Here is a 27,363-nt window from a genome sequence, read left to right on the forward strand (position 1 = left end):
GACTAGTAGCATTAAACATCTAATACAGCAGCATCTGCACAAAGCACTAAGTCTGAAATTTGATACTGTGTATTCAAATGAGTTGCAATGGAAATCCCCCTATACAAAGAATCTGTCGGGTCTCTTCCTGAGTTGAATAGCAGTTACATCCATTCACTGGAACAGTGATCCTAATGAATACAGTGGAATACAAATACCTGTAATTTTATTCCATGTAAGTGACAATATAATAACTGGAAAAGGATCATTTTCCATTTTCAATATGTGCAGCCCAATTTAAGTAAATGTGTTTTTGCTCAAATTACCTGGTTATTATGTCTGCTAGCCACACACACTTTTTTCATGTAACATACATTTTCTCTGTAATAGCTTACATGCTTTTTCTATTTCAATTTTCTGCAAAGTACCACAGGTTTGAAACATTAACCCTCTACTACACTTTAGAATGTACTTCTAAACTTTAAATATAGTTGTGAGGGAATTTTTACTGGCACTTTGGATAAAGTTGAGCTTGTTTTGCATATTACATCCTGTACAGTGTATTGAACAGTGCTCATTAATCTACTATGTTAATGACAATGTTCACATATTTACTTCAATGCTTAAAATGGGTTAATCTAAAAACATAATAAGAACTTATCAGTATGTCATTAATCTTTCACAACCCTATTTAAATTTAAGAAGTGCTGATCAGGTTTTCTGAAATCGCAGATGGCAATAGGTTGAAAGGGGCAGTGTAGATCGGAGTCTCAGCTCAGGCTGCTTGGGGCTGCAAGGTGTATATTGCTGGGCTGAATCAGCAGACTCAGCTGTGTCAGGTTGAGACCAGATGCTTTTCAAAGAAGAGGCAGAGAAAAATTGGAAGAACAATTATCTTGCATGAGGTCCATTTTGGCAGAAGCTTATTATTTGACCTTTCCTCTTGAGCAGGAGGGCATCTAATATGCTGAGCTCCAAGGAAACAAACACTGCCACTCAGCCTCTTCATAAAGCGGAATATTCTAAAGGTGGGTTTTTCACTGATCAAGGGAAAGTGTTTCCTCTGAAAGCTGCAGAATTGTAAATGATCGATGAAGGTCGGATTTCAGTTTGTTATACTGAATGCACAAAGAAAAACACTTATCAAATACTACTTTATATTTATCTGACAGATTCTGTTGCTGAAGGCAGTCACTTATCACAACTGTATTTCCTCACAACATTGCCGAGGACCATGGAGCTCTCAGAGAAATCCAGAAATCCTCACACATCCTCCACTATTTCCCTGTAACCTATATTCAGCTACATACACATAAGTAATCCTGAATACTCCCACGAGCTACTCACATTAGGGTAACTTAAAGTGGCCATTGGCCAGCACACATTTGATATGTGGGAGGAAATCGAAAATCCACATGGACACAAAATGAACGTGCACTCTTCACACAGACAGCACCCAGGATCAGTATTGATCTGGGTTTGCTGGAGTTGTGAAACAGCTGTACTATCTACAGTGCCACTGTGTCAATGCATCTGTTCCCTTAGCAGGAACTATGTGACCTGTACATTGGAAATTGACTGGTAAGACTGTGGTCTGAGCTGCCGTACAGTTCCACAGACAAACCATCCCTTCAGCTGCATTTGGATGCTGTTTCATATAGATGTACTTAGTTTGTTACATCTTGTTAACTTCTTAAGAAACATTCACTTTTTCTTTTTTAGCTAAATCAATAAGCCAAATATTTTGATTCAGTGGAATGAACTTTATGATTTAAAGATGAGAGATGTCCTGTCCTCATGGGTCAAACAAATTGCTGCCAAAACATTAAATTAACATATGCAAAGTACAATATCCCTAAAGAGGTATTAATATTTAGATATTGATAATAAAACATCTATCACATTGTATTGTTAAACATGTCCACATTGTATTGGATTACTTTTGCATTTTTCTTCCTCCCCTTAATCTACCTGTGGGGACACCAATGCAAATGACATTCCCATGCATTCATATTTTGACTGCCCTGTCAAAATCCATTTTGGCTGTCACTTCCCTGTAGCAGTGCTGCTGAGGTTCACAGCTTCACAGCCCATGAGTACTGCTTACCTGATTAGAGAGAAGCTCAGCAGGCAAACTGCACACAGTGAACTTCCTGAGCAATGTGATGAATAGTCTGCAGACCAGATTCGGTGATTTAGGTGAAGGACAGCATATGAGGTAAATCTGCTGCATTATCAAAGGCACAGTCATTTGGAAGAGATACTAGACAAAGGCCCCACCAGCCTTGACAGGTGCGTTGGCTTTATGTGAGAGTTTTTACATCTACCTGTCAAGGCTGGTGGGGCCTTTGTCTTCCAAATGATTCTGCCTTTGATAGTGCAGCAGTGATGTTACAACCTGCAACATATTCTCAAATCTTTGTATTGGGGTTTGGATCCAGTGCCTTTTGACTCAACAATTAAAGATTTTCTCTCTAATTCAACTATTTTGTGTAAACTTCTGATTTAGAGTCATAGAGCACTACAGCACTGAAAAGGGCCTTTCGGCCTATCCAGTCCATGCTAAACTGTTGTCTATCCAGTTCCATCGACCTGCACCTGGATAATAGCCCTCCATATTCCTCCCGTCCACGTACTTATCCAAACTTATCTTAAAAGTTGAAATTGAATACAAAGATTATATTTTATTTGGCTGAGCTTGTTTTCACCTTTTCCCCTAGGAATGTCAGTTCCCCCATTGTCCATGAATCAGAAAAACATGGGCAAGGATTAGCTTGGGTTCATTACATACTTCTGGATATTCATTGTATTCCAGGGTGCTGAAGCAACATTTCATGAGGCTGGTGGTTGGGCTAGAAGGAACCAGAAACTCAAAGGCCAGCAATCCAAATGCCAAATGCACATGCCTTGAGCTTGCAACTGTGCAATATATTCCTACTTGAATCTCCTGCACTAGGCTCTGCTGGCACATTGAGCCTGCTCCAGGCGTATCAGAGGACCATAAAGGGAAGGACAGAAGAATTCAAATTCTGCTGGAATGGCACATTGAGCCTGCTCCACCATTCAGAAAAGTCTTAGCTGATGTAAACACTTCTGCTCTTCCCCATTACACCTATAGTTCAATTGCCTGTCAGCCTCCACCAGCATGGTAGTCAATGAATCCATTGTTGCAGCTCTCTTGAATAGTCATTTCCAAAGATTCATGATTTTCTGAGAAGACCTCCTTATCTTTCTCTGAAATGGATGACACCTTATTCTGCAGTGACATCCCATGGTTCTAGGTATCTCTACAAGTGGAAAAATCCTCTCAGCCTCCATCCTGTCAATCCCCTTCATAATGATGTATGTTTTAATCAGATCATGTCTTATTTTTCTATACTCTAATATGTTCAGGTCCAGCCTTTACACACCGTCCCAGGAATCATCTCTGCTCTGCCTCCCATGCAAACACATCCTTCCAGAACTATAAACACTGCAAATGTATAATCCAAAATGCCTCAGTGTTTTGACAGTTGTCTAACCTCCTCCCAAGTCAGAAGGTGGCAGGCCACGCTGTAGACTTGAATACTAAACTCTACAGCAATAGTGGAGGAGAATTTCATTGTGGAGGTGTCATCTTCTGCTTTCTCAGATGGGTATAAGATATTCCATAGCCTCATTGTGAAAAAGCTTTGGGATCTATTTCCGCTGGTCTGACCAATAGTTATCCCAAGAGCAAACAACTATTTTAAAACAGATTATCTCATCGTCGACATATTCCTGTCAGTAGGAGCTTGCTGGGCACAAGGCAGCCTATGTGTTTCCTACCTTATAAGAACGACTAACTTTAAAAACACTTTATTGGTTGTAAGGTGTTTTGACATATCTTAAAAGTGTAAGTGCTAAATAAGTGCAAGTCTTCGTCTTCCATTTGGTACCATTGTTTCTAACTCAGATACACTACACCTAAAGGGCATTGAAGGAATAGGTTGACAGTCAAGGAAATTCTCTCTAATAATTTTAATACTGTGACTTCACAATATGCTAACAAAATTACATTTATTTAATAATATGTATACAATGGTTTTGCATCTATAGGCATCTATACCCTACCTAACAAGATTCCAATTTGTCATTTTGAATAAATACGCCACTAGGCTCAAGGACAGTTTCAGTCCTACTATTATAAGTCTATTGAATGGATCCTTTGTATAATAAAGATGAACATTTGATTTCACAATCTGCCTGGACATGGCCCGTTTCTGTACTTTCTCTGCAACTATAACAATAATACTACATTTTGCATTCTGCAATTGTGGTTCCTTGTAATACCCTGATATACTTGTGTTTTGAAATTATCTTTATGAATGGCATGCAGAACAAAGTTTTGCACTGTATCTTGGTGCATGTCATTTACAAATGAATGAAAATGCTTGCAATATGATATCGTAGATTAAGATAACTAAGACGCAAATAACCCTGCTCCCTTTGATGGTTACATCATGAGTGGAGAAGTTAAGGAGAGGCGAGGAGCAACTCACTCTGAACACCGTGCGAAGGAATTCATGGCTGAATATAGTGACACTAGAACCAGGCAAAGTGGTGTGATTGGGTAACCTTTCCGTCAGTTGAACTTGGTGACAACAGTACTATGAATGGCTGAGGTTGATTTTAATTGCATGATTTTTAAGTATCACTCAGCCACTTACTGCACCTTATTGGAGAAACTATCTGTCCTCATGGGGAGTAGTTGCTGCAATTTCTATTCACTCCTTTCTGTTTGTGGAGTGAATTGATTTTGCTTGGGAGGTAATAGGTGAGTGCCACATGCTATCCTATCTCCAAGTTATTGCACTTTTCAGTATAGGTATTCAACTACAAAACAAGCTAAGATTTTTTTATACATAGTTCGTTATTAGTAGCTGAAAGACAATAACTTAGACCACTGAGAAAACATAAGAAGGGCAAACCCACATGGATTACTTACCTGAAGACTTGGAACTGACCTCAAGAGTGAACAGCTTTTTTCTGCACCTCTACCATTCTACTTCTGCAGAGCTGAGTTTGAAGTTTTGCTGCTAGCTTGAAAACTGATGGCAGGGGATTGTCCTACCCTTATGCCCAATAACTGTTTTTGTTTCCACTGAAAACTCAGCAGGCTCTGTAACGCGCTTCTGAAGTGCTCCTGCCAGTTTTCCACCAGCAATTAAAGGTAAAGACCACTCCAAAGCAAAATACTGCAGACGCTGCATCTCTGAAATTAAATAGAAATTGCTGGAAGTGCTCAGCACCTGCTGTGTGTTCCCAGCATTTCAACATCTGTCCATTGTTGTTGTGCCAACAGAACTACAGCACACAATTTATCTTTCCAGGCTGCCGGGTGAACAAACAGTGCAGGAATGATCTTTTTAAGGTTCCTGCTAAGCTTAAGGGTGCTGTATCCTAGCATCTTCTCTGTTAATTAATTGTTTAAATACAGCAACACTTGAAAGAGGATAATGGCAGATTAATACTTCTGGTAGAATGCAAACTTTGCTGAATCACTGCCACTTTTCCATTATGGTAAGAATTTTATCGGTTTTTTTTTGTAGCAGAATGCCTCCCCAAGTAAATAGCATAATTACACAGCCATGCCAGCTTACTCTTACATTTCTATCCTACGTAGAAGAGCCCCGAGGTGGCATTTTGAACAAGAATAACATTTTCTTCATAACATACTTTCCAATCACAAGCATTAAATATTGCATCTCAGCTCAGAATGTTAATTATATAAAATAACAATCCTTTTTTCCTTAACTAGGTATTTATTCCCCTGCTTTTCTTGAGATTCAGGCCTAACTTCTTTGGACTATTTGTTTGAGAAACTCTCTGCATCCACACCAATAGCTCAGAGAGTTTTGGGAACGGAGTCACAGCGATCGGAAAGGATTCGGGTCAGATTGTTGGATGTGCAGATTAGGTGGTGTAATTGTCCTGGGTGGCTGTCAGTGGGGAATTCAGTCCGAGTTTACACCCACTTATTATATTCTGTGCAAAAAAGCTTTTGGAGTTTAGATGGGGAAGGGTCAAATTGAGCGATGGAATGTGAATAAATATTGGTACCATATGTGCAGATTCTCTCATGAATAATGACAGTCCTCTTGACATCAGATGTAACAACATGGTTATACAGGGGAAAAACATAATAATCCCTCATAGAAAATGCTGACAGGCTAAGTGTGTGTCACAGAATAATACCAATCTCCTGTTATCTAATTGTCTGTGTTATTCTATTCAGCTCACTCGTAGAAGAGGGCACATTTCCACTGAAAGTGCCTTTGTCCTCTGGCAGGATGGAAGATTCAAAAAACTGCCAGTCTTCAATTTCTCTTGGGGCTCCTCAGATGTTCGATAGTGAGACTCACAGCTCAGCTGTGCTGCAGGTAACTACAAAGATCTCTTTTCATTACTGACCTGTGTTAGATTGATGAAGCAAGAATGGCAGACATGTTTATGTGAACTTTAGTAAGGTATTTGTCAGGGCCCACATGATAGACTACTCCAGAAGGACAAAGGTGAGCTGATTAATTGGATTAAAACTCAGCTTGGTGATAAGAGGGAGAATATAGTGGTAGAAGGGTGCTTTTCTGACTGGAAGCCTGTTAGAGATTGGCAGATGATGTTGCAGGAATTGTTGAGTTATGACTGAAAGAAGATTATAGTTGGTAGCTTAACGTCCAAGGATACACATTGCATCAAAACGACAGCAGAGGGGCTGGTATAGCTCTCAGTAAAGTGTGTTATCAAATCCTTAGAAAGAGGTGAATAGGATCAGAAGATGCAGAATCCTTGTGTGTAGAGTTAAGGAACTGCAAGGGTAAAAAGAGGCCGATGGGAGCTTCCAAACAGTAGTCAGGATATGGGCTACCAATTTCAACAGGAGATAGAAAAGGCATGTCAAAAGGGCAATGTTACGATAGTCCTGGGAGATTTCAATATGCAGATAGTTTGGGAAAATTGTGTTAGTGCTGGATCCAAGTAGCTTGTGGTTGAGCCCGCTAGGGGATCAGCTATTCTGAATTAGGTGTTGTGCAAGGAACCGATTTGATTAAAGGAAAGGGACCCTTGTGAAGCGGCGATCATAATATGACAGAATTCACTCTGCAGTTTGAGAAGGCAAAGCTAAATTCAGATGTATCAGTAGTACAGTGGGGTAAAGGGAATTACAGAGGCATGAGAGAGTTGCTGGCCAAAGCGCCTTCTCTATGACTCTACAAAAGACAACGCTGGGCAGTTGGTGAGGGTGGGATAAGTGTTGAAATGTTAGCATGCATCTCAAGAGGACTAGAATAATGTAAGAATTGTAATGTTGAGACTGGTGAGGCCTCACTTGGAATATTGTGAGCAGTTTTGGGCCCCTTATCCTAGAAAGGATGTGGTGAAACTGAAGAAGTGTCAAAGGAGATTCACGAAGATGATTACAGGATTGAATGGCTTGTCATATGAACAGCATTTGATGGCTCTGGACCTGTATTCACTAGAACTCAGAAGAATGAGGGGTGATCTTCATTGAAGCCTATCAAATGGTGAAAGGCCTTGAAAGAGTGGATATGGAGAGAATGTTTCCTATGGTGGAAGAGTCTAAGACCAGTGTCAGAATAGAGGGGTGACCTTTTAGAATGGAGATGAGAAGGAATTTCCTTAGCCAGAGAGCGGTTAATCTGTGGAATTCTTTGCCACAAGTAACTGTGGGGGCCAAGACTTCATGTATATTTAAGACAGAGGCTGATAGATTTTCGATTGGTCATTGCATGAAGGGATACGGGGAGAAGGCAAGAGACTGGGGCTGAGAGGAAAATTGGATCAACCATGATGAAATGGTGGAGCAGGCTCAATGGGCCAAATGGCCTAATTCTGCTCCTACATCTTAAGGTCTTATTATGGTGACAAATGATAAGTGTTGAAGTTGTTACCTCATTAATTTATTAATTATTAGAAAACCATTTTAGATCTCCCTTTTTTAAAGTCTGTTGGAGTTTCTGGCTATAAATTCTGAACTTTGTGTTCTAATTTTCTTTTTCTTTCAGGGATTTAACAACCTGAGGAATGAAGGTTTACTTTGTGATGTCACTTTGGTGCCAGGAGACAGTGATGAAAAGTTTCCTGTGCACAGAGCTATGATGGCATCAGCAAGCGACTATTTTAAGGCTATGTTCACGGGTAATTAGCGTTTCTACTAACTCTGCCTTTCACTATTTAAGTGTAAGACTAACTCAGCAAGAACAGAAACATGAATTGCAACACTCACAACACGCTGGAGGAACTCAGCAGGTTGGGCAGCATCCATGGAAAAGATCGGTCGACGTTTCGGGCCAGAACCCTTCAGCGAGGGTTCCGGCCCGAAATGTCGACCGACCTTTTCCAAGGATGTTGCCGACCTGCTGAGTTCCTCCAGCGTGTTGTGAGTGTTGCTTTGACCCCAGCATCTGCAGATTATTTTGTGTTTAAGAATCATGAATTGACGGCATGATCCACATGACATTGTCCATAGAGGCCCTCTTGACTTCCTGCCTGCTGTTTAGGTTATTCATACAAAGTTCTTACTGGTTATCCACCAAGGTTATTTCAGTAGAGCAGCAGGAGCATTGTGAAAATCTGTGCACTGTTATAAGGTTATATTTCTGTAGATTTTCACCCTGTTGAATCCCTGACACTCTCTGTCCAACACTCACTCAATTCCCTCTCTCTATGGCTCTAAGGCCCACACCTTCAATATCCCATTTTTCTGAAATAACAAAGGGAACAGAGGAAAGCCATTGAATGTGTTACATGCTGAGGCCTGTTCCACTACAAAACAATGCCTTTAGAATATTATCGCAATTGGCCTTTGACAAAAGCAATTTCTCTCTACCCTATGTTAAGCATTTAATTTCCCTTCTCAGGTACTTACTGTACTGCTTTGCTTTCTCTTTTCCTCTATACTTCCATTGTTTTTCTTCTTTCTATTGCTAAGGAAGGGTCTTTATTTTTCAGTTTCATTTCAGCTCTTGCAAGTCTCTTTCCTACCTTTTGAACTATTGGAGTAACTTAAGTTAATAGCTTTTGAAAATTGTTAGCTATCTGTTCTAACAGACAGAATCTAAGGGAAATGCGTGTACACACCATAAGCATGATCTGCAATTTAATGCTACTGTATTGAAATCTTTTGATGTCAGGTGGCATGAAGGAACAGGAGCTGAATTCTATCAAGCTACATGGAATAAGCAAGATAGGACTGAAAAATATTGTAGAGTTCATCTACACATCAAAGTTGGCTCTCAATGTGGACAATCTCCAGGATATACTAGAAGCAGCCAGCTTCCTTCAGATATTGCCCATCCTTGAGTTTTGTAAGGAGCTTCTAATTTCTCAGGTTTGTTCCATTGTTACTGGCATATTTTTCAAAGGACGTTTGACGAAGAGGTTCCCATCTATATATTTTACAGCCCACAGGTCTTCATATTGCATTTAAATTTTTCAGTTGCCCCTGCTTTCCTTTCCTCTCTCTTAATGGATATGGCTTCACCTTCCTGTTTCAATTGGATTCTTTTCTGCCTCCAACAATATTTAAAGTAATATTTTACTTTGGCAACTTCACAGATATTCCTGCTATGTAAGCCACACTTTTCCAGATCTGATGAAGCGTCCTAGACCTGAGATGTTTACTATATTTCTCTCTTCCCCCGACGCTGCTTGAATTAACAAGGATTTCTGTATAGATTTTTAGTGAAATTTCCCATTTCTTGCGTGCCATTCCCTCCCCCCTTTGATAATCTGGTTCAAATGGAGTTTGATCATGTCAGTGATGTTTCAGAGGCTGGGTTTATAAACTGCAGCCCTCTAAAATAAAATCTATTGCTGAATTATTTCTGATTCTAAAATCAAAAAAGTAATCTAATACGAAATTTTGAAATACAAAGCACCTACGACTCTAGGTGGGAGAGAATCGCTGGATGGAAAACAAATAAAATAGCAGATACTGGAATCTGACACAAGAACACAAAACATTGGAAGAACTCAATCACTCAAGCAGCACAGAGATACTGCAGGTGCTGAAAATCTTGAGTAACATAGACATACAAAATAATGGAGGACTCAGTAGTCTGCACAGCATTTATGAAGAGGAATAAACAGTCAACATTTCAGTCTGAGACCCTTCATCTGGACTCTTCATTTGCCACTTCTCAGCCTGAAACATTGACTATTTAAATATTAAAGATTAATTATATTTGTCACATGTACATTGAAACATACAGTGAAATCCATTGTTTGCATCAAGGAGGTGTGGTCTTTCATTGATTCTATTGTGTATGTACTGGGTACGCCTGCAAGCAAGTGAATCTCCGCATTGTAAGCACTTTGATAACAAATTTACTTTGAACTTGACCAGCACAGTCCGTGGATTGCACTGGGGCAGACTGCAAGTGTCGCTAACTTTCCAGTGCCAACACAACCACGCTTACAACTTATTAACCTAACCTGTACATCTTAGGGATGTAGGAGGAAACCTGAGCACTAGGAGGAAACTCTCGCAGTCTCGGGAGAACATACAAACTCTTCACAGACAGCAGCGGGAATCGAACCCCGATCAACAATTGCTGGCACTATAAAGTGATTACACTACCGTGCCACCTTTCTACGCCAGTTATATGCCCCCTGTCTTGCTGACTTCCTCCAGCAGTTTGTGTGTGTTGCTGAGGATTCCCAGCATCTGCCGAATCTCTTGTGTTGATAACATACATTAGTTGTTATCTTTATGAACCAACAGAATAGAGTAAGTTCTACACCAACGCAACCAGCGTATCAACAAGTGAGCAGAAGCGTGGAATCGACAGCTTTTTATAAATACTGTACTGCAAAGATCTTTGACACAGTAGAATGTGTCATCGAAATAAGAAGTTCATGGCACTAATGATAATTTGTCCATTTTACGTAACGTTTCTTTAAAATTCTTCTATATTTACCAGGTCTCGGTTGAAAACTGTGTAGAATTTGGACGTATTGCCAACACATTCCACTTGACCAAATTGCACAACTTTATCAAAGACTTTATTGTAAAGAACTTCTCGACAGTGCTAAGCAATGGGGAATTTCTGAAGCTTTCCCTTGACCAGCTTCTCTCCGTGCTCAGCAGTGACAGCCTAAAGCGCTGCTCTGAGCTTCAGCTGTTTAAGGCCACCTGCCAGTGGCTGAATCACGAGGAGTGCCGAATGCAGTTTGCTGCAAAACTCATGAAGAACATTCGCTTCCCGCTGATGACACCGCAGGAGCTCTTGGAACATGTACAGATCGTGGAGTTCATGCGAACTGACACAAGCTGTGTTAACCTTCTACTAGAAGCTAGTAACTACCAGATGTTGCCACACATGCAACCAATCATGCAGTCAGAAAGGACGAGGATTCGTTCCAATTCAACCCACCTGGTAACGCTGGGTGGCGTGCTCCGCCAGCAGCTCCTAGTGAGCAAAGAGCTGCGTTTGTTTGACGAGAATGCACAGAAATGGAGGCCCTTGGCTGCGATGGATGTGCCGCGTTACCAACATGGTGTAGCTGTGATTGGAAACTTCCTCTTTGTCGTCGGTGGGCAGAGCAACTACGACACAAAAGGAAAAACTGCTGTTGATTCGACGTACAGATACGACCCCCGTTACAACAACTGGAAACAGATGGCCTCACTAAATGAAAAGAGAACCTTCTTCCATTTAAGTGCCCTTAAAGGAAATCTGTATGCAGTGGGTGGCCGGAATGCAGCTGGAGAATTAGGTAAATTTCAATCTATTTCTAATCATCTGTTGCTCACCCAGTGCTGCTAACAATGGCTTGGACCTTAGAACAGATTAGTAATACACATTCCATTGGGGACTACAAACCTTAACAAGTCAGAAATAAGCAGTACACAAAATTAAATATGCTTTTCACTGTATTAGATTAGTCGTAGCTTACTTCTCCAAAAGAGTGCTATGTTCACCTTAGACATCACTCCATGCTGTGGGGAGAAGCAACAGTCATAATGACATCAGGTTATTTTCAACATACCAGGTATACCTTTGTTCTCACATCTTCTAGGTATCTATTATTTGTTTACTGTTTTCAGTATATATGTCAGTGACACCTTGTGCACTTGAAGGAACCCTATCCCATAAATCACAGAAATTACCAAAGGTAACAAACACTACCACTTTACAATTTTTTGTAAATACAATGGGACTTGTCTCTACCCTGAATTTCCTGTATCAAAGCTGCAATGCATCAAACCTATGAAATGCAAAGTCACTTTTTAGACAACACTTCACAAAGTCATGATCTCTTATCACAAGTGCAGCAGATTCATGGGATCACCACCACCTGTAAGTTCCCTTCAGAGTCAAGACATCAACATGACTTGGAAATAAGTCATCATAACTTTATCCGTTTTGGGCTAAATTCCTGCAACAAAGAAGTTCAACTGCTCTGTGGAGTACCTGCAAGCACAAAGTTCAGGAAAGCAGGTTACCTATTAAGGGCAATTAAATATTACCTAGTTGGCAATGCCACCATTCCATAAATTAAAAACACTTTCACACAGTATCTTATAATCAGAGTTGACTACAAAATTAGTGTTAGAACAAAAAAAATAGGAAGCTCTTCAAGCTTGCCTCAACCTTCCAAATAATCATGGCTACTCACACTGACCCTATGTCCATTCTGTGTCAGTTCCCCATTGCCGTCATTTCTCTGATCTTTAAGAAAAATCTAGTTTCTCTTTAAATACCTGCAATGATTTCACCTCCACAACTCTCCAAAGAAGAGAACTCCAGACAATCACCACACACTGCAAGGAGGAATCTCTATGTACCATGGTTTTAAGTGGTTGCCCCCAATCTCTTAAATCCATCCACTCCCACAAACAGAAATAACTTGGCATCCACTGGATCACACCTCTGAAGGATCTGACTTGATTCAGTAAGATCACCTCTCATTCTTCATCATTTTCTATGTTCATCCTGATGTTAAGAAAGGCTTTCTTTTTGGTTCAACATTAGTCAGATTGTTTGGATTACTCAAGTGTACTCTTAGCTAAACATGTATAACCATAGATGCTGTCAAGTTTTGTAGAATATTAAGAGTGTATGGTATAAATTGTTTTTTATTATGTTTTATACAGGTTTTAAAACATAGTGCTAGAACCAAGGCCAGCCCATAAAACAGGGCACAGCCTGAAAGTGAATTAATCATCATGGGAGTTTTTATATTGGCCTTGATTGTGGGCATTTGTAGAGGCTTGAACATTTTAATTGGATAATTTTTTGAAACAAGAACACAAAGAGGCACATTCCAAAAAGTTTTTGTTTTCTATAATATAGCCAGCAAATGTTCAATGTTGCATTTTAAAGTGATCTTAGGTGATTACTCCCAGGTTCCAAATTGGCACAGTGATTTAATATACATATTTTATGCGATTGAGCCTATTTTCAGTTCTGTTAATGAGATTGCACTAGATTATTGCCCTTAAAGGTATCAAGTCATTTTTAACTAATTATGTTTGCTTTAATTTACTGCCTAATTATTTTAAAGAATTAATGTACCACTTTAAAAAAATAGGCTTGAATATCGATTTCTCTAACTTCTGGTAACTTTCCACACGTTTCACCCTCATTCCACATCTAAAAGGAGCAAGCAGAGTGATAGGTGTTGGTGCCTTAAACCCACCGAGCTGTCCCACCAATGGGTCACTCTGCTGGAGATCACAGGCATTAACTGGGGAATATGAATCTGCAATCCTGCACCAGGCAAGACCTGGCTTTGGGTCATCCAATTCATTTCAACAAGGATTTCTGACTTGGTGATTAAGGGGAAAAAAAAACATAGGTTATTTTGAAGTAACAATTTTTTAACGTGTTTTAATTTATATTTTACATTAATTCTTTATGTTTTAATAAAATTATAATATTTAAATATTTATAGATTTAGAATTTTTAAAATTTAAAGTTTAATAATTTCCAATATAATTTGAGACAGTTAAAAAGTATTAAAAAACCATCTATGAGGGGAAGCAAATCTTTAGTCCCTGGCCTTGCATTTTGACAAAAGCTGCCAGTGTTTGGTGGGTTGGGGAGTGTGAGGGGTGAAGAGCAGAGAATGAAGGCTTCAGAAGTACATCACCTCAGGCCCTGGTATGCCTTGCTGAATATCTCCTGGATGGCAGAGAGACCACTTGGCTCTCAACATGCGGACCAGGTAGGGGAGGGTAGTGGAGACTGAATCTGGCTCAGTACAGACAAAGGTTATCGTAGCGGTGAGCAACCAATTTACATCCACTGGTATTAACACAGAACAGTGGGATGTTTCTCACTCAGGTAAGGTACGAGGAGTGATTGATATGTTCGTGGCCTAAGGGAGAAGGAGTCAATTTTAGAAAACATATCACATTAATTTTTCAACATAGTCCCCTCCTACACTTACACACTTAGTCTGGCGGTCGTGGAGCGTACGGATCTTGGACCTCCAGAAAGTGTCCACAGATGGGTAAATGATAAGTTTGTGGCCTAAGGCAGAAGGAGATGAGTTATACAGCTCTCATTACATGCACATGCAGGTCAACTCTTTGAGTGATTATGCAGAAAGTTTGACGTTAATAACTCTTCTCCTTCTACCTTCGGCCATGAACTTATCAATCACCCCTGATGAGTTATTAACTGATGAGTTATTAACTTTAAACTTTCTGCATAATCACTCAAAGAGTTGAGCTGCATGTGCTTGTAGAGAGGTGTATAACTCATCGTCTACCTTAGGCCACGAACTTATCAATCACCCCTTGTACAAGACACTGTAAGACTATAAGACATACAGTGCTGAGCAAAAATCTTGCGCACACATTTATAGCTAAGATACCTAAGACTTTTGCACAATACTATATTTGTCAACATGGAGTGGAGAGTGAGTTTGTGAATATGGCAGGAGCAAAGGATTTTGGGAATGGCAAGGGTGGAGTGCCATGGGAGTGGTGTGGGACAGGTGGCAGAAACATAGTGCCAGGGGCAGGGGTGCAGACACACCATGCGACACCAGGCAAGGACATTTGATTCCAAACAGTTGGTTTATTGATGATTATAGAAAGTGTCTCTGGAGCTTCTGCTCCCTCCACTTTCCCTTCCATTCCCCTCTTCCCAACTATGACTCCCTTCTCCCTGCCCTGTTCCCACTCTCAATCCACAATACAGACCCATATCAGAATCAGGTTTATCATCACTCAAATTTGTCATGAAATCTGGGGTTTTTTTGTGGCAGCAGTACAGTGCTATACATAAAATTAATACAGTACTGTGTAGACATTATAAGCACCCTAGTTCTTTATATGCTTAAAACTTTTGCACAGTACTCCAGGAGCAGAATTAAGCCATTCAGCCCATCAAGTCTGCTCAACCATTTGATCCTGGGTGATTTATTATCCCTCTCAACCCCATTATCCTGCCTTCTCCCCATTACCTTTAACCCCCTTACTAGTTGAGAACCTATCAACCACCATTTTAATATACCCAATGACTTGGGCTCAGCAGCTATCTGAGGCAATGAATTTCACAGATTCACCACGCTCTGGCTAAAGAACGTCATCCTCATCCCTGCTTTAAAGGGACATCCTTCTATGCTGAGGCCAGGTCCTCCGGTCCCAGATTCCCCCACTGTAGGAAACATCCTCTCAGTGTCCATTCTATCTAGACGCCTATCTAGGCCTTTCAATATTCAGTAGGTTTCAATGAGATACCCCCCTCCCAATCCTCTAAACTCCAGTGAGTACAGGCCCAGAGCCATCAAACGCTTCTCATATGCTAGCCCTTTCATTCCTGGAATCATTCTCGTAAACCTCCTCTGGACCCTCTCTAATGCCAGCACATCTTCTCATAGATATGATGCCCAAAACTGCTCAGTACTCAAAATGTGGTCTGACCAATGTCTTATAAAGTCTCAGCATTATATCATTGCTTATATATTCTAGTCCTCTAGAAATGAATGCATTTGCCTTCCTTTCCACTAACTCAGCCTGCATGCAAGTTAACTTTTAGGGAATCCTGCAAGTCCCCTTTCAGCTTCAGTTTCTGAATTTGCTCCCTGTTTAGAAGATAGTGTAGGCCTTTATTCCTTCTACCAAAGTTCATGACCATACACTGCCCAACATTGTATTCCATCTGACACTTCTCTGCCCATTTTCCTAATCTGTCACATCCTTCTGCATACTCCCTGCTTCCTCAAAACTACCTGCTCTTCTACCTATCCTTGCATCACCTGTAAATTTGTCCACAAAGCCATCAATTCTGTCATCCGGATAATTAACATATAACATGAAAAGTAGCAAACCCAACACAGACCCCTACAGAACACCATTAGTTTCCGGCAGCTGACCAGAAAAGACCCTCTTTAGTTTTACTCTTTGACCCCTGCCAGTCAGCCAATCGTCTATCCATGCTTTCCTGTAATACCATGGGCTTTTATCTTGTTAAGTAGCCTCATGTGCAGCACTTTGTCAATGGCCTTCTGAAAATCCAAGTAACAACATCTAGAGGACTCTCCTCTGCCTATCCTACCTGTTATTTCCTCAAAGAATTCCAACAAATTTGTCAGACAAGATTTCACCTTAAAAGATTTCACCAAGATGGCTTTTTAGAACAGCTTGTTGTTCAGCCTACTAGGGGATCAGCTGTACTGGATTGGGTATTGTGTAATGAACTGGAGGTGATTGGAGAGATTGAGGTGAAGGAACCCTTAGGAGGCAGTGATCATAACATGATTGAGTTCACTGTGAAATTAGAAAACGAGAAGCCAAATCTGATGTGTCGGTATTTCAGTGGAGTAAAGGAAATTACAGTGGCATGAGAGAGGAACTGGCCAAAGTTGACTGGAAAGAGACACTGGTGGGAAAGACAGCAGAGCAGCAGTGGCTGGAATTTATGCGAGAAATGAGGAATGTGCAAGACAGGTATATTCCAAAAAAGAAGAAATTTTCGAGTGGAAAAAGGATGCAACCGTGGTTGACAAGAGAAGTCAAAGCCAAAGTTAAAGCAAAAGAGAGGGCATACAAGGAAGCAAAAATTAGTGGGAAGAGAGAGGATTGGGAAGTTTTTAAAACCTTACAAAAGGAAACCAAGAAGGTCATTAAGAGAGAAAAGATTAACTATGAAAGGAAGCTAGCAAATAATATCGAAGAGGATACTAAAAGCTTTTTCAAGTATATAAAGAGTAAAAGACAGGTGAGAGTAGATATAGGACCGATAGAAAATGATGCTGGAGAAATTGTAATGGGAGATGAGGAGATGGCAGAGGAACTGAACAAGTAGTTTGCATCAGTCTTCACTGAGGAAGACAGCAGTATACCGGACACTCAAGGGTGGCAGGGAAGAGAAGTGTGCGCAGTCACAATTACGACGGAGAAAGTTCTCAGGAAGCTGAATAGGCTAAAGGTAGATAAATCTCCTGGACCAGATGGAATGCACCCTCGTGTTCTGAAGGAAGTAGCTGTGGAGATTGCGGAGGCATTAGCGATGATCTTTCAAAAGTCGATAGATTCTGGCATGGTTCCGGAGGACTGGAAGATTGCAAATGTCACTCCGCTATTTAAGAAGGGGGCAAGGAAGCAAAAAGGAAATTATAGATCTGTTAGCTTGACATCCGTGGTTGGGAAATTGTTGGAGTCGATTGTCAAGGATGAGGTTACAGAGTACCTAGAGGCATATGACAAGATAGGCAGAACTCAGCATGGATTTCTTAAAGGAAAATCCTGCCTGACAAACCTATTACAATTTTTTGAGGAAATTACCAGTAGGCTAGACAAGGGAGATGCAGTGGATGTTGTATATTTGGATTTTCAGAAGGCCTTTGACAAGGTGCCACACATGAGGCTACTTAACAAGATAAGAGCCCATGGAATTATGGGAAAGTTACATATGTGGATAGAGCGTTGGCTGATTGGCAGGAAACAGAGAGTGGGAATAAAGGGATCCTGTTCTGGTTGGCTGCCGGTTACCAGTGGTGTTCCGCAGGGATCAGTGTTGGGGCCGCTTCTTTTTACAATTTACATCAGCGATTTAGATTATGGAATAGATGGCTTTGTGGCTAAGTTTGCTGACGATACAAAGATAGGTGGAAGGTCCGGTAGTGCTGAGGAAACGGAGAGTCTGCAGAGAGACTTGGATAGATTGGAAGAATGGGCAGAGAAGTGGCAAACGAACTACAATGTTGGAAAGTGTATGGTTATGCACTTTGGCAGAAAAAATAAACCGGCAGACTATTATTTAAATGGAGAAAGAATTCAAAGTTCTGAGATGCAGTGGGACTTAGGAGTCCTCGTACAGGATACCCTTAAAGTTAACCTCCAGGCTGAATCAGTAGTGAAGAAGGTGAATGCAATGTTGGCATTCATTTCTAGAGGAATAGAGTATAGGAGCAGGGATGTGATGTTGAGGCTCTATAAGGCGCTGGTGAGACCTCACTTGGAGTACTGTGGGCAGTTTTGGTCTCCTTATTTAAGAAAGGATGTGCTGACGTTGGAGAGGGTACAGAGAAGATTCACTAGAATGATTCCGGGAATGAGAGGGTTAACATATGAGGAACGTTTGTCTGCTCTTGGACTGTATTCCTTGGAGTTTAGAAGAATGAGGGGAGACCTCATAGAAACATTTTGAATGTTAAAAGGCATGGACAGAGTGGATGTGGCAAAGTTGTCCCATGATGGGGGAGTCTAGTATGAGAGGGCATGACTTAAGGATTGAAGGGCGCCCTTTCAGAACAGAAATACGAAGAAATTTTTTTAGTCAGAGGGTGGTGAATCTATGGAATTTGTTGCCACGGGCAGCAGTGGAGGCCAAGTCATTGGGTGTATTTAAGGCAGAGATTGATAGGTATCTGAGTAGCCAGGGCATCAAAGGTTATGGTGAGAAGGCGGGGGAGTGGGACTAAATAGGATAAAATAGATCAGCTCATGATAAAATGGCGGAGCAGACTCGATGGGCCGAATGGCCTACTTCTGCTCCTTTGTCTTATGGTCTTAAGTAAACCATGCTGACTTTGGCCTATTTTATGTGTGCCTCCAAGTATCCTGAAACCTCATCCTTAATAAAGGACCAACCACAGAAGTCAGGCTACCTGGCCTACTATTTCCTGTCTTTTGCCTCTCTCCCTTCTTAAAGAGTGGAGTGAAATTTACTATTTTTAGTTCTCGAGGGTATAACCAGCTAGTTATTGCTTATGGCGGAACCCAACTGTTGACCTATTTCTTGGTCTTAAATATTTTTTGAACTGATGCTTAACTTACTGGCCTGGTTAAGATATAAAAGTTTCACCTTTATATACCTTTGTTTGTTAGAAAAGATTCCAGCTGTGTTATAGCTATTCCAGTTGCCATACTCTTTCCAAAAGGTGGTATAAAAGCCAGAAGCATGCAAACAGTGTACAAATAATTTTGGGCAAAATACATTCTCAGAGCAAAGACAAAATATTCTTGTCTATCACAAAGCTCCTATCTTTCATGAACATTTCTACATGGAAATTCAAGCAGATGATTCATTAGCATCTCCAGCACTGGAAATATCTTTGAAAATCCCTGTGAATGGAAGCACCTGCTATAAGCAGATGGAACAGAATCAAGTCATACAACTCTAAGTCCGCAAACACGAGGAAATCTGCAGATGCTGGAATTTCAAGCAACACACATGAAAGTTGGTGGTGAACGCAGCAGGCCAGGCAGCATCTCTAGGAAGAGGTACAGTTGATGTTTCGGGCTGACACCCTTCATCAGGACTAACTGAAAAAAGAGCTAGTAAGAGATTTGGAAGTGGGACTAGCTCTTCTTTCAGTTAGTCCTGACGAAGGGTCTCAGCCCGAAACGTCGACTGTACCTCTTCCTAGAGATGCTGCCTCGCCTGCTGCGTTCACCACCAACTTTTATGTGTGTTGCATACAACTTTAAATGCCCACTCTCCCTTTGGCCATATTCTTTGGTAGAGTTTTTGATTTTTTTTTTGTTTTTACATTCTTCTGTCTCATATGCCACTTCATCCGTTTCTTTTTCCCTAGAGCCTTTTCAAATGGCACACCTTTTGTACATGGATCTTATTTTATCAACTAGATAAAGTATCTTACAAGCTTTCCCCATTCTAATTAAGATTTGAGGATAAGGCATGCAAGACAGATGCTCCAATAGCTACTGATCTATTATACCACCCTCAAGACACCAAATGTCACTTTACTGTTTCTGTTCAACTGTTTCTGATGGCGAATAACCTCTGCCTGATCATATATCACACTTTTCTTTTTAACTGGTTCTAATGGTGAGAGGCCTATGACTGAGCTAATATTGCAGTCACAGGATTGAGAATAGGACAAATAATTTATAATATTCCTATTCCATTGACATTTCCACAGTCAACCCTTTTTATACTCCTACTATTTCAGTAATGTCTCAAATCATGGCGGGTGCTTGCAGATGACTTCAAACCCTCCTTGCTTCATTCAGAGGTTCCCACCTGCTTTAAGAAGACCACTATTATCCCGATACATAGAAACATAGAAAACCTACAGCACAATACAGGCTCTTCGGCCCACAAAGCTGTGCCAAACATGTCCTTACCTTAGAAATTACCTAGGGTTACCAATAGCCTCTATTTTTCTGAGCTCCATGTACCTGTCCAGGAGTCTCTTAAAAGACCCTATCGTATCCGCCTCCACCACCATCGCCAGCTGCCCATTCCACGCCTCACCACTCTCTGCGTAAAAAACTTACCCCTGACATCTCTTCTGTACCTACTCCCAAGAGCCTTAAAACTGTGCCCTCTCATGCTAGCCATTTCAGCCCTGGGAGAAAGCCTCTGACTATCCACACGATCAATGCCTCTCATCATCTTATACCTAAGAAAAAAAAGGTAACTTGTGTTAATGTTTACAGCCCAGTGGCTCTGACATCCACCATCATGAAGTGTCATAGCCACTCTTTTGGACTACATATCAACTTCAGCCTTCCAGATGAAATTTTGCCAAAATAGGTGTATGGCAGAAGTCAACCCCCAGGTCCAACACTCATCTTAGAAGCATCCAGATTTTAAAGATACATACATTTAACCATTGTTTTATTGACTATAGCTTTTCCTTTAATACTACAGTTCTAGACAAACTCATCAACAGTCTCCGAGGATTGAGAGTCAACACTTCCCTTTGCAATTGGGTTGTTGATTCCCTGACCAACTACGATCAGTAAAAATAGGCAGCAATACCTCTGCTATGATTATTTTCAAATCTAGTGCTCCCCACACTACATCTTCATTCCTCCTACTCGATTCCCTCTACACGCATAATCGTGTGGACAGATTCTGCTCTTACTCCATCTACAGGCAATGGCCACTGTAGTGGACCCTATCCCAGTCACAGTGAATCAGTGTACAGGAAAGAGAGAGAGAGGTTACTAACATGGTGTCATGAGAACAATCCTTCCCTCAATGTCAACAAAACCAAAGAGCCGGTCATTGACTTCAGGAAGTGGGCAGTGTGAATGCTTCAATGGTGCTGGGGTCAAGAGGGCCGAGAGCTTCAAGTTGCTAGGAATGGACATCACCAATAGCCTGTTCTGATCCAACCACATGGATAACAGAGCCAAGAAAGCTCACCAATGCCTCTACTTCCTCAGGAGACTAAGGAAACTTGACATGTGCCCATTAGCACAACAACTGCTTTGACCATGACTGAAAGAAACTGCAGGAAGTTGTGGACACTACTGGGAACATAATAGAAACAGTCTCCCCTTTATGGACCCTAGCTTGCAGCTTCAATAAAGCAGCCAACATAATCAAAGACCCCACCCATGCCGGACATTCCCTCTTCTTCCTAAGAGGCAGAAGATACAAAAGCTTGGATGTACCTACCACCAGGTTCAAGGACAACTGGGATACGCTCATGTTTTCTGGCTGAAGTATGAGTGGAATGTTGCATTCAATCAGTATTTGGCATGGGGATTCTACAGAGGAAGAATATTAAGACTAATATAGTCATAAAGTGAAGTCCAAAAGAATTGCATCTAAGGCAATCAGACTTATGATTTCCTGATATTGATTTGTAATATTGCCCACAGTTTTCTATGCCTATTTTCCAAAGAGCGTTTGTGGAGAGATGGGGTGAGCTCCAGACACAGTTCTAGATTTAATCTCTACTTGATAAGAAGGAAATTTCTATGTATTATTGGATTTGGACAAAATAAGTTTGTTGATAAAGAATATTTAAATAAATAACACAGAGAGAATTAGCTTGATGAATATGAAACCAGCCAGTACAAGATCAAAATAACTAACCTTCTATAAAAAGAACACTCAGGAGAATTCTCCCTCTGATCTGTGGGTACAAAGTTATTAGTGAAAATGAACTATAATATTATCTGGTTTATAATTGGATAATAGTTACTCTGTGTGCCACAGTTTCCATGGAGACATTGGATTGCGTAGGGGGAACGAGAGTTTAAAAGAACTGACCTGGGGCAGTCGGCACATTTTGCGTGACACAATTCCCAAGGAGAGATTGGATTGCACATAATTAAGCACTTGGCAAGATCCAATAAAAAGAAGTTAGGTTTAAGTGGAGCAGCTGTTGTGGGAGTGGGCCAGAGTTAGAGTGGAGAGTTGAGATTTTGATGAGGAGAGGCGAACGCCTTAGGTAGATTTCTTTTTTCATTACTACGGCACCTTTAGAGCAGTGGGACGCCAGGAAGGAAGGCTCCTCTTGTGGGATGTTGAAAGTCAGGGAGATCTCCAGTATCCCTAAAAACTACACTTGCAGGAAGTACATCCAGATGCAGTTTCTAACAGACGGTGTTAAGGAGTTGGAGCTGGAAGTGGATGGACTCTGGATCATTTGGGAGGCTGAGGGGCTGACAGACAAGACATACAGGGAGGTAGTTACATACAGGGTACAGGGTACAGGTAACTGTGTAACTATCAGGAAAGGGGATAGGCAACCAGCAGAGAGTACCCCCTGTGACGGTTCCCCTCAGCAAGATGTTTACTGTTGGAGGGGAAGGGGATGACCTTGCTGAGGAAAAGCCCCAGCAGTCAGGTCTCTGGTACTGAGTCCAGCTCTGTGGCTCAGAAGAGAAGATGGGAGATTCTGAATTGGAGAAAGGTCAATTTTAATGGTATCAGAAAGGATCTGGCAAGTGTGGATTGAGACAGGCTGTTTTCCGGCAAAGGTTTATTTGTAAGTGGGAGATCTTCAAGATCTAAATTTTGAAAATACGGGAGTTCCTATCAGAATACACGGCAAAGATAATATGTTTAGGGAACCTCGGTATTCAAGAGATATTGAGACCCCGGTTAAGAAAAAGCAGGAGGTGCATAGCAGGCAGAAATAAATGAGGTACTTAAGGAGTTTAATAGATTCAAGATAACTCTTAAGGAGGAACTCAGGAGAGATAAAAGAAAGCATGAGGTTGCTCTAGTAGACAAGGTGAAGGAAAATCCTAAGGATTTCTACAGATATTTTAAGAGCAGAAGGATAGCAAGGAATAAAATTGGTCCTCTGGACGATCAGAGTGGTACTCTATTCATGGAGCTGAAAGAGATGAGGGAGATCTTAAATGCATTTTTGCGTGTGTATTTACTTGTGAGGTGGACACAGAGTCTATAGAAGTGAGGCAAAGCAACAGCAAGGTTATGGACCCTATACAGATTACAGAGGAGGAGGTGTTTGATTAGTCTCAAATTGGACCCTTTTGGAGGCTAGTGCAGAAATTGCAGGGGCCCTAGCAGTGATACTTAAAATATACTTCACCATGGGTGAGATGCTGGAGGATTGGAGGATAGCCAAAGTTGTTCAATTATTTTTGAAAGGGTCTAAGAATAAGCCAAGAAATTATAGGCTGGTAAGCCTGACATCAGTAGTGGGAAAGTTTTTGGAAGATGTTGTAAAGGACTGGATATATAAATACTTGGATAGACATGAACTGATTAGGGATAGTCAACATGGTAAGTTGTGTCTAACCAGTCTTAAAGAGTTTTTTTGAAGAAGTTACCAGGAAAGTTGATGAAGGCAAGACAGTGGATGCTGTCTACATGATTTTAGCAAGTTTTAGTTGCTTACCGTTCAGGATGAGGTAACAAATTGGATTAAACACTTTCACGAGAGAAGCCAGAGAGTGGTCATAGATGGTTGCCTCTTCGACTGGAGGCCTGTGACTTAGTGGTGTGCCACAGGGATCAGTGCTGGGTCGTTTGTTGTTTGGCATCTATATCAGTGATCTGGATGACAATGTGGTAAACTGGATCAGAAAATTTGCAGATGACACCAAGATTGGGGGTGTAGTGGACAGTAAGGAAGACTATCAAAACTTGCAGCAGGTTCTGAACCAGTTGGAAAAACGCAGATGGAATTTGATGCAGGCAAGTGTGAAGTGTTGCATTTTGGGAAGTCCAACAAGGATAGGTCTTACATGGTAAGCAGTAGGGCACTGAAAAGAGTGGTAGAATAGTGGGATCTGGGAATGCAGATGCATAATTCTTTGAAAGTGGTGTCACAAGTAGATAGGGTCGTAAAGAAAGCTTTTGGCACATTGGCCTTCATAAATCAATGTATTGAGCCCAGAATTTCGGATGTTATGTAGAAATTGAATAAGACATTAGTGAGGCCTAATTTGGAGTATTGTGTGCAGTTTTGGTCACCTACCTACAGGAAAGGTGTAAATCAGATTGAAAGAATGCAGAGAAAATTTACAAGGATGTTGCTGGGACTTGAGGACCTGAGTTATAGGGGAAGTTGAATAGGTTAGGACTTTATTCCTAGAACATAGAAGATTGAGAGGAGATTTGATAGAGGTATACAAAATTATGAGGGTTATAAAGAGAAAAATCCAGCTGAGGTTGGGTGAGAGGACAACTAGAGGTTTTCGGTTAGGGGTGAAATGTGAAATGATTACAGGAAACATCAGGGGCAGCTTCTTCACTCAGAGGGTGGTGAGAGTGTGGAATGAGCTGCCAGCACAAGCGGTGGATGCGGGTTTGATTTCAACATTTAAAAGACATTAGGATAGGTACCTGGATGGGAGGGGTATAGAGGGATATGGTCCAGATGCAGATCAATGGAAGTAGGCATGGACTAGATGGGCTGAAGGGCCTGTTTCTGTGCTGTAGTGTTTTATGACTCTATTCTATAATTGGAATAATATATCTCAGCAGCCAAAAATGACCCTAGGTATTCTGGAATGTTATCTTTCTTTAACCATTTTGTTTATTATTCGGATGTTTTATGGTATTGTTAGTGATGTAATAGATTATTCACGGTCTGTGGGCTATCTTAAAAACCAAATGATTTTTACTCAGCCAGATGTTGTTATATTAGACAAACAACAAAGGCCAGCTGTCAATTTGTAAGTGGTCCAATAGGAACACAGAGATATACAATGAAAAAAAATTATATAATTGGCTCAACAGTAATTACAAAATCAAATGTTTGTGCTTTGCAGCAGCTATTGGAAAAGACTATATCTGAATTTTGCCACCATTGGTTCCTGCTTGGCTGTAAATGATTGCAATTTAATAGTGCTACCCTGCCAGTGAAATTAGTATTTTATGCTCATCAGTTTGATCAAGCACAAATTTAAAACCAAATGATCTTTATTTTTCTGGTAATTTCAGCGACAGTGGAACGCTACAGTACAGCAATGAATGAATGGACTTACGTCACTAAACTGGCTGAGCCTCATTACGGACATGCAGGGACTGTTCACGGGGGATACATGTACATATCAGGTAGAGAAAAATTAAAATGATCATCTTTGACAGTACTATGACATAATTAGAGTAAAATTATTTTTCTTACAAGGATATACTGTGTCCTAATACGAAAACATGAAAGTGTTTAAGGGTCTATCATTGTTCCATATATCTGCAAGCATCCAAGTTGTTTCTGTGCCTTAAATGTCACGTAAACTAGATCAGTATTAAGCAATTAAATGAGCATGCCTTTATATATAATTGAGCTGCTTTCAATACTATCCTACATTCATAAGGAATGATTTGGATATTATATACTTCCCAGTTTTCTGACGGCTGAAGGCCCGGCCTGTCCTGAGATTGGAGGACGCTGTACGGATGGGTGGGTTGGTGGATAGGAGGCAGGAAAAAAGGTTTGCACTGTTGTTTTGGTGTTGTTGTTCTGCCGAACACTTTGGACATGCTATGCTGGCACCAGAGACAGGATTTGCCCCAGTGCATCCCCGGGCTGTGTTGGTTGTGATGCACTTCACTGTATATTTTAATGTACACGTGAGAAATGAATGAACCAGAATCTGAAATGTGTAATGAATGAACAAATAAATGAATAAATTGAATCTGAATTGTGTAATTATGAATGTATGAATGAATAAATGAATGAATCGAATCTGAATTGTGTAATGAAGTATCGAAGATGATTAAGTGTATTGTTGATGTACTTGAAATTGCAGTAAAGTAAGTCCAATGGTACCTTTTACTGTGTATTTAGAGGACAGTTATAACTCAGATGTTTGTAAATCATCTGAAAGAATCAAAGTTTAAAGAAGGGCAAAATAAGCCCTTCATGTCATGACATGAGGCAAACAATTAGTTTCTTTATTATGACACTAATAATCTTTGCATTGAAATTATAGGTGGGATTACCCATGATACATTTCAGAAAGAGCTACTGTGCTATAATCCAGAAACTAACACCTGGTCCCGGAAAAGAGACATGTCCACTGTACGTGGGCTACACTGCATGTGTTCCATTGAAGATCGCCTTTATGTTATTGGAGGGAACCATTTTCGCGGGACAAGTGACTACGATGATGTTCTGTGTTGTGAGTACTATTGCCCCATTAGTGATCAGTGGACTGACATTGCTCCAATGCTACGTGGACAGAGTGACGTTGGTGTAGCAGTTTTCAACAGGAACATATATGTTATTGGAGGCTACTCATGGAACAATCGTTGTATGGTAGAAATTGTCCAGAAGTATGATCCAGAAAAAAATGAATGGCAGAAAGTTTTTGATGTACCGGAATCACTCGGTGGCATACGGGCATGCACCCTGACAGTTCACGTGCCAGAGGATGAAATAGAATCACCATCCCAAGAATCTCCATTTTTGGGAGTAAGTGGAATGACTTGTTTTAATATTAAATGCTGACTGCTGTATATTTCTCCTTATAGTGCTGTTTATCGTTTCCTTTGAAAATGCCAAATGCATTTCCAAGCCAAGTTGTTTACAACAGCTTGGCTTGAAAGGGACATTGATGCCTTGTAACCTCCAGGTTTTATGACTGATATGTTTATAGACTGACCATATATTGCAAATTTATCACTTAAGGGAGAAATTAAAATTTTAAATGGACCCTGCCATTGAAATTGTCTCTCATGTACAGACATAATT

At 40.7% G+C, this 27,363-nt stretch overlaps 1 protein-coding gene across 5 annotated transcripts in view; it reads left to right on the forward strand.

Annotated features, from left to right (window-relative positions):
- LOC140198993 (kelch-like protein 9) overlaps positions 1–27,363 on the forward strand; it is an 80,349-nt gene that overhangs the window by 43,126 nt on the left and 9,860 nt on the right. For all 5 annotated transcript variants that reach the window (XM_072260347.1, XM_072260348.1, XM_072260349.1 and 2 more), the window contains 6 exons: positions 6,236–6,380; positions 8,025–8,157; positions 9,153–9,349; positions 10,944–11,739; positions 25,611–25,724; positions 26,603–27,084. In XM_072260347.1, the coding sequence (XP_072116448.1) occupies positions 6,291–6,380; positions 8,025–8,157; positions 9,153–9,349; positions 10,944–11,739; positions 25,611–25,724; positions 26,603–27,084 (1,812 nt within the window). In that variant the 5' untranslated portion in view covers positions 6,236–6,290. The remainder of the gene's footprint in view (positions 1–6,235; positions 6,381–8,024; positions 8,158–9,152; positions 9,350–10,943; positions 11,740–25,610; positions 25,725–26,602; positions 27,085–27,363) is intronic.

Source organism: Mobula birostris, chromosome 6, assembly GCF_030028105.1.
Source record: "Mobula birostris isolate sMobBir1 chromosome 6, sMobBir1.hap1, whole genome shotgun sequence".
Lineage (NCBI taxonomy): Eukaryota > Metazoa > Chordata > Chondrichthyes > Myliobatiformes > Myliobatidae > Mobula > Mobula birostris.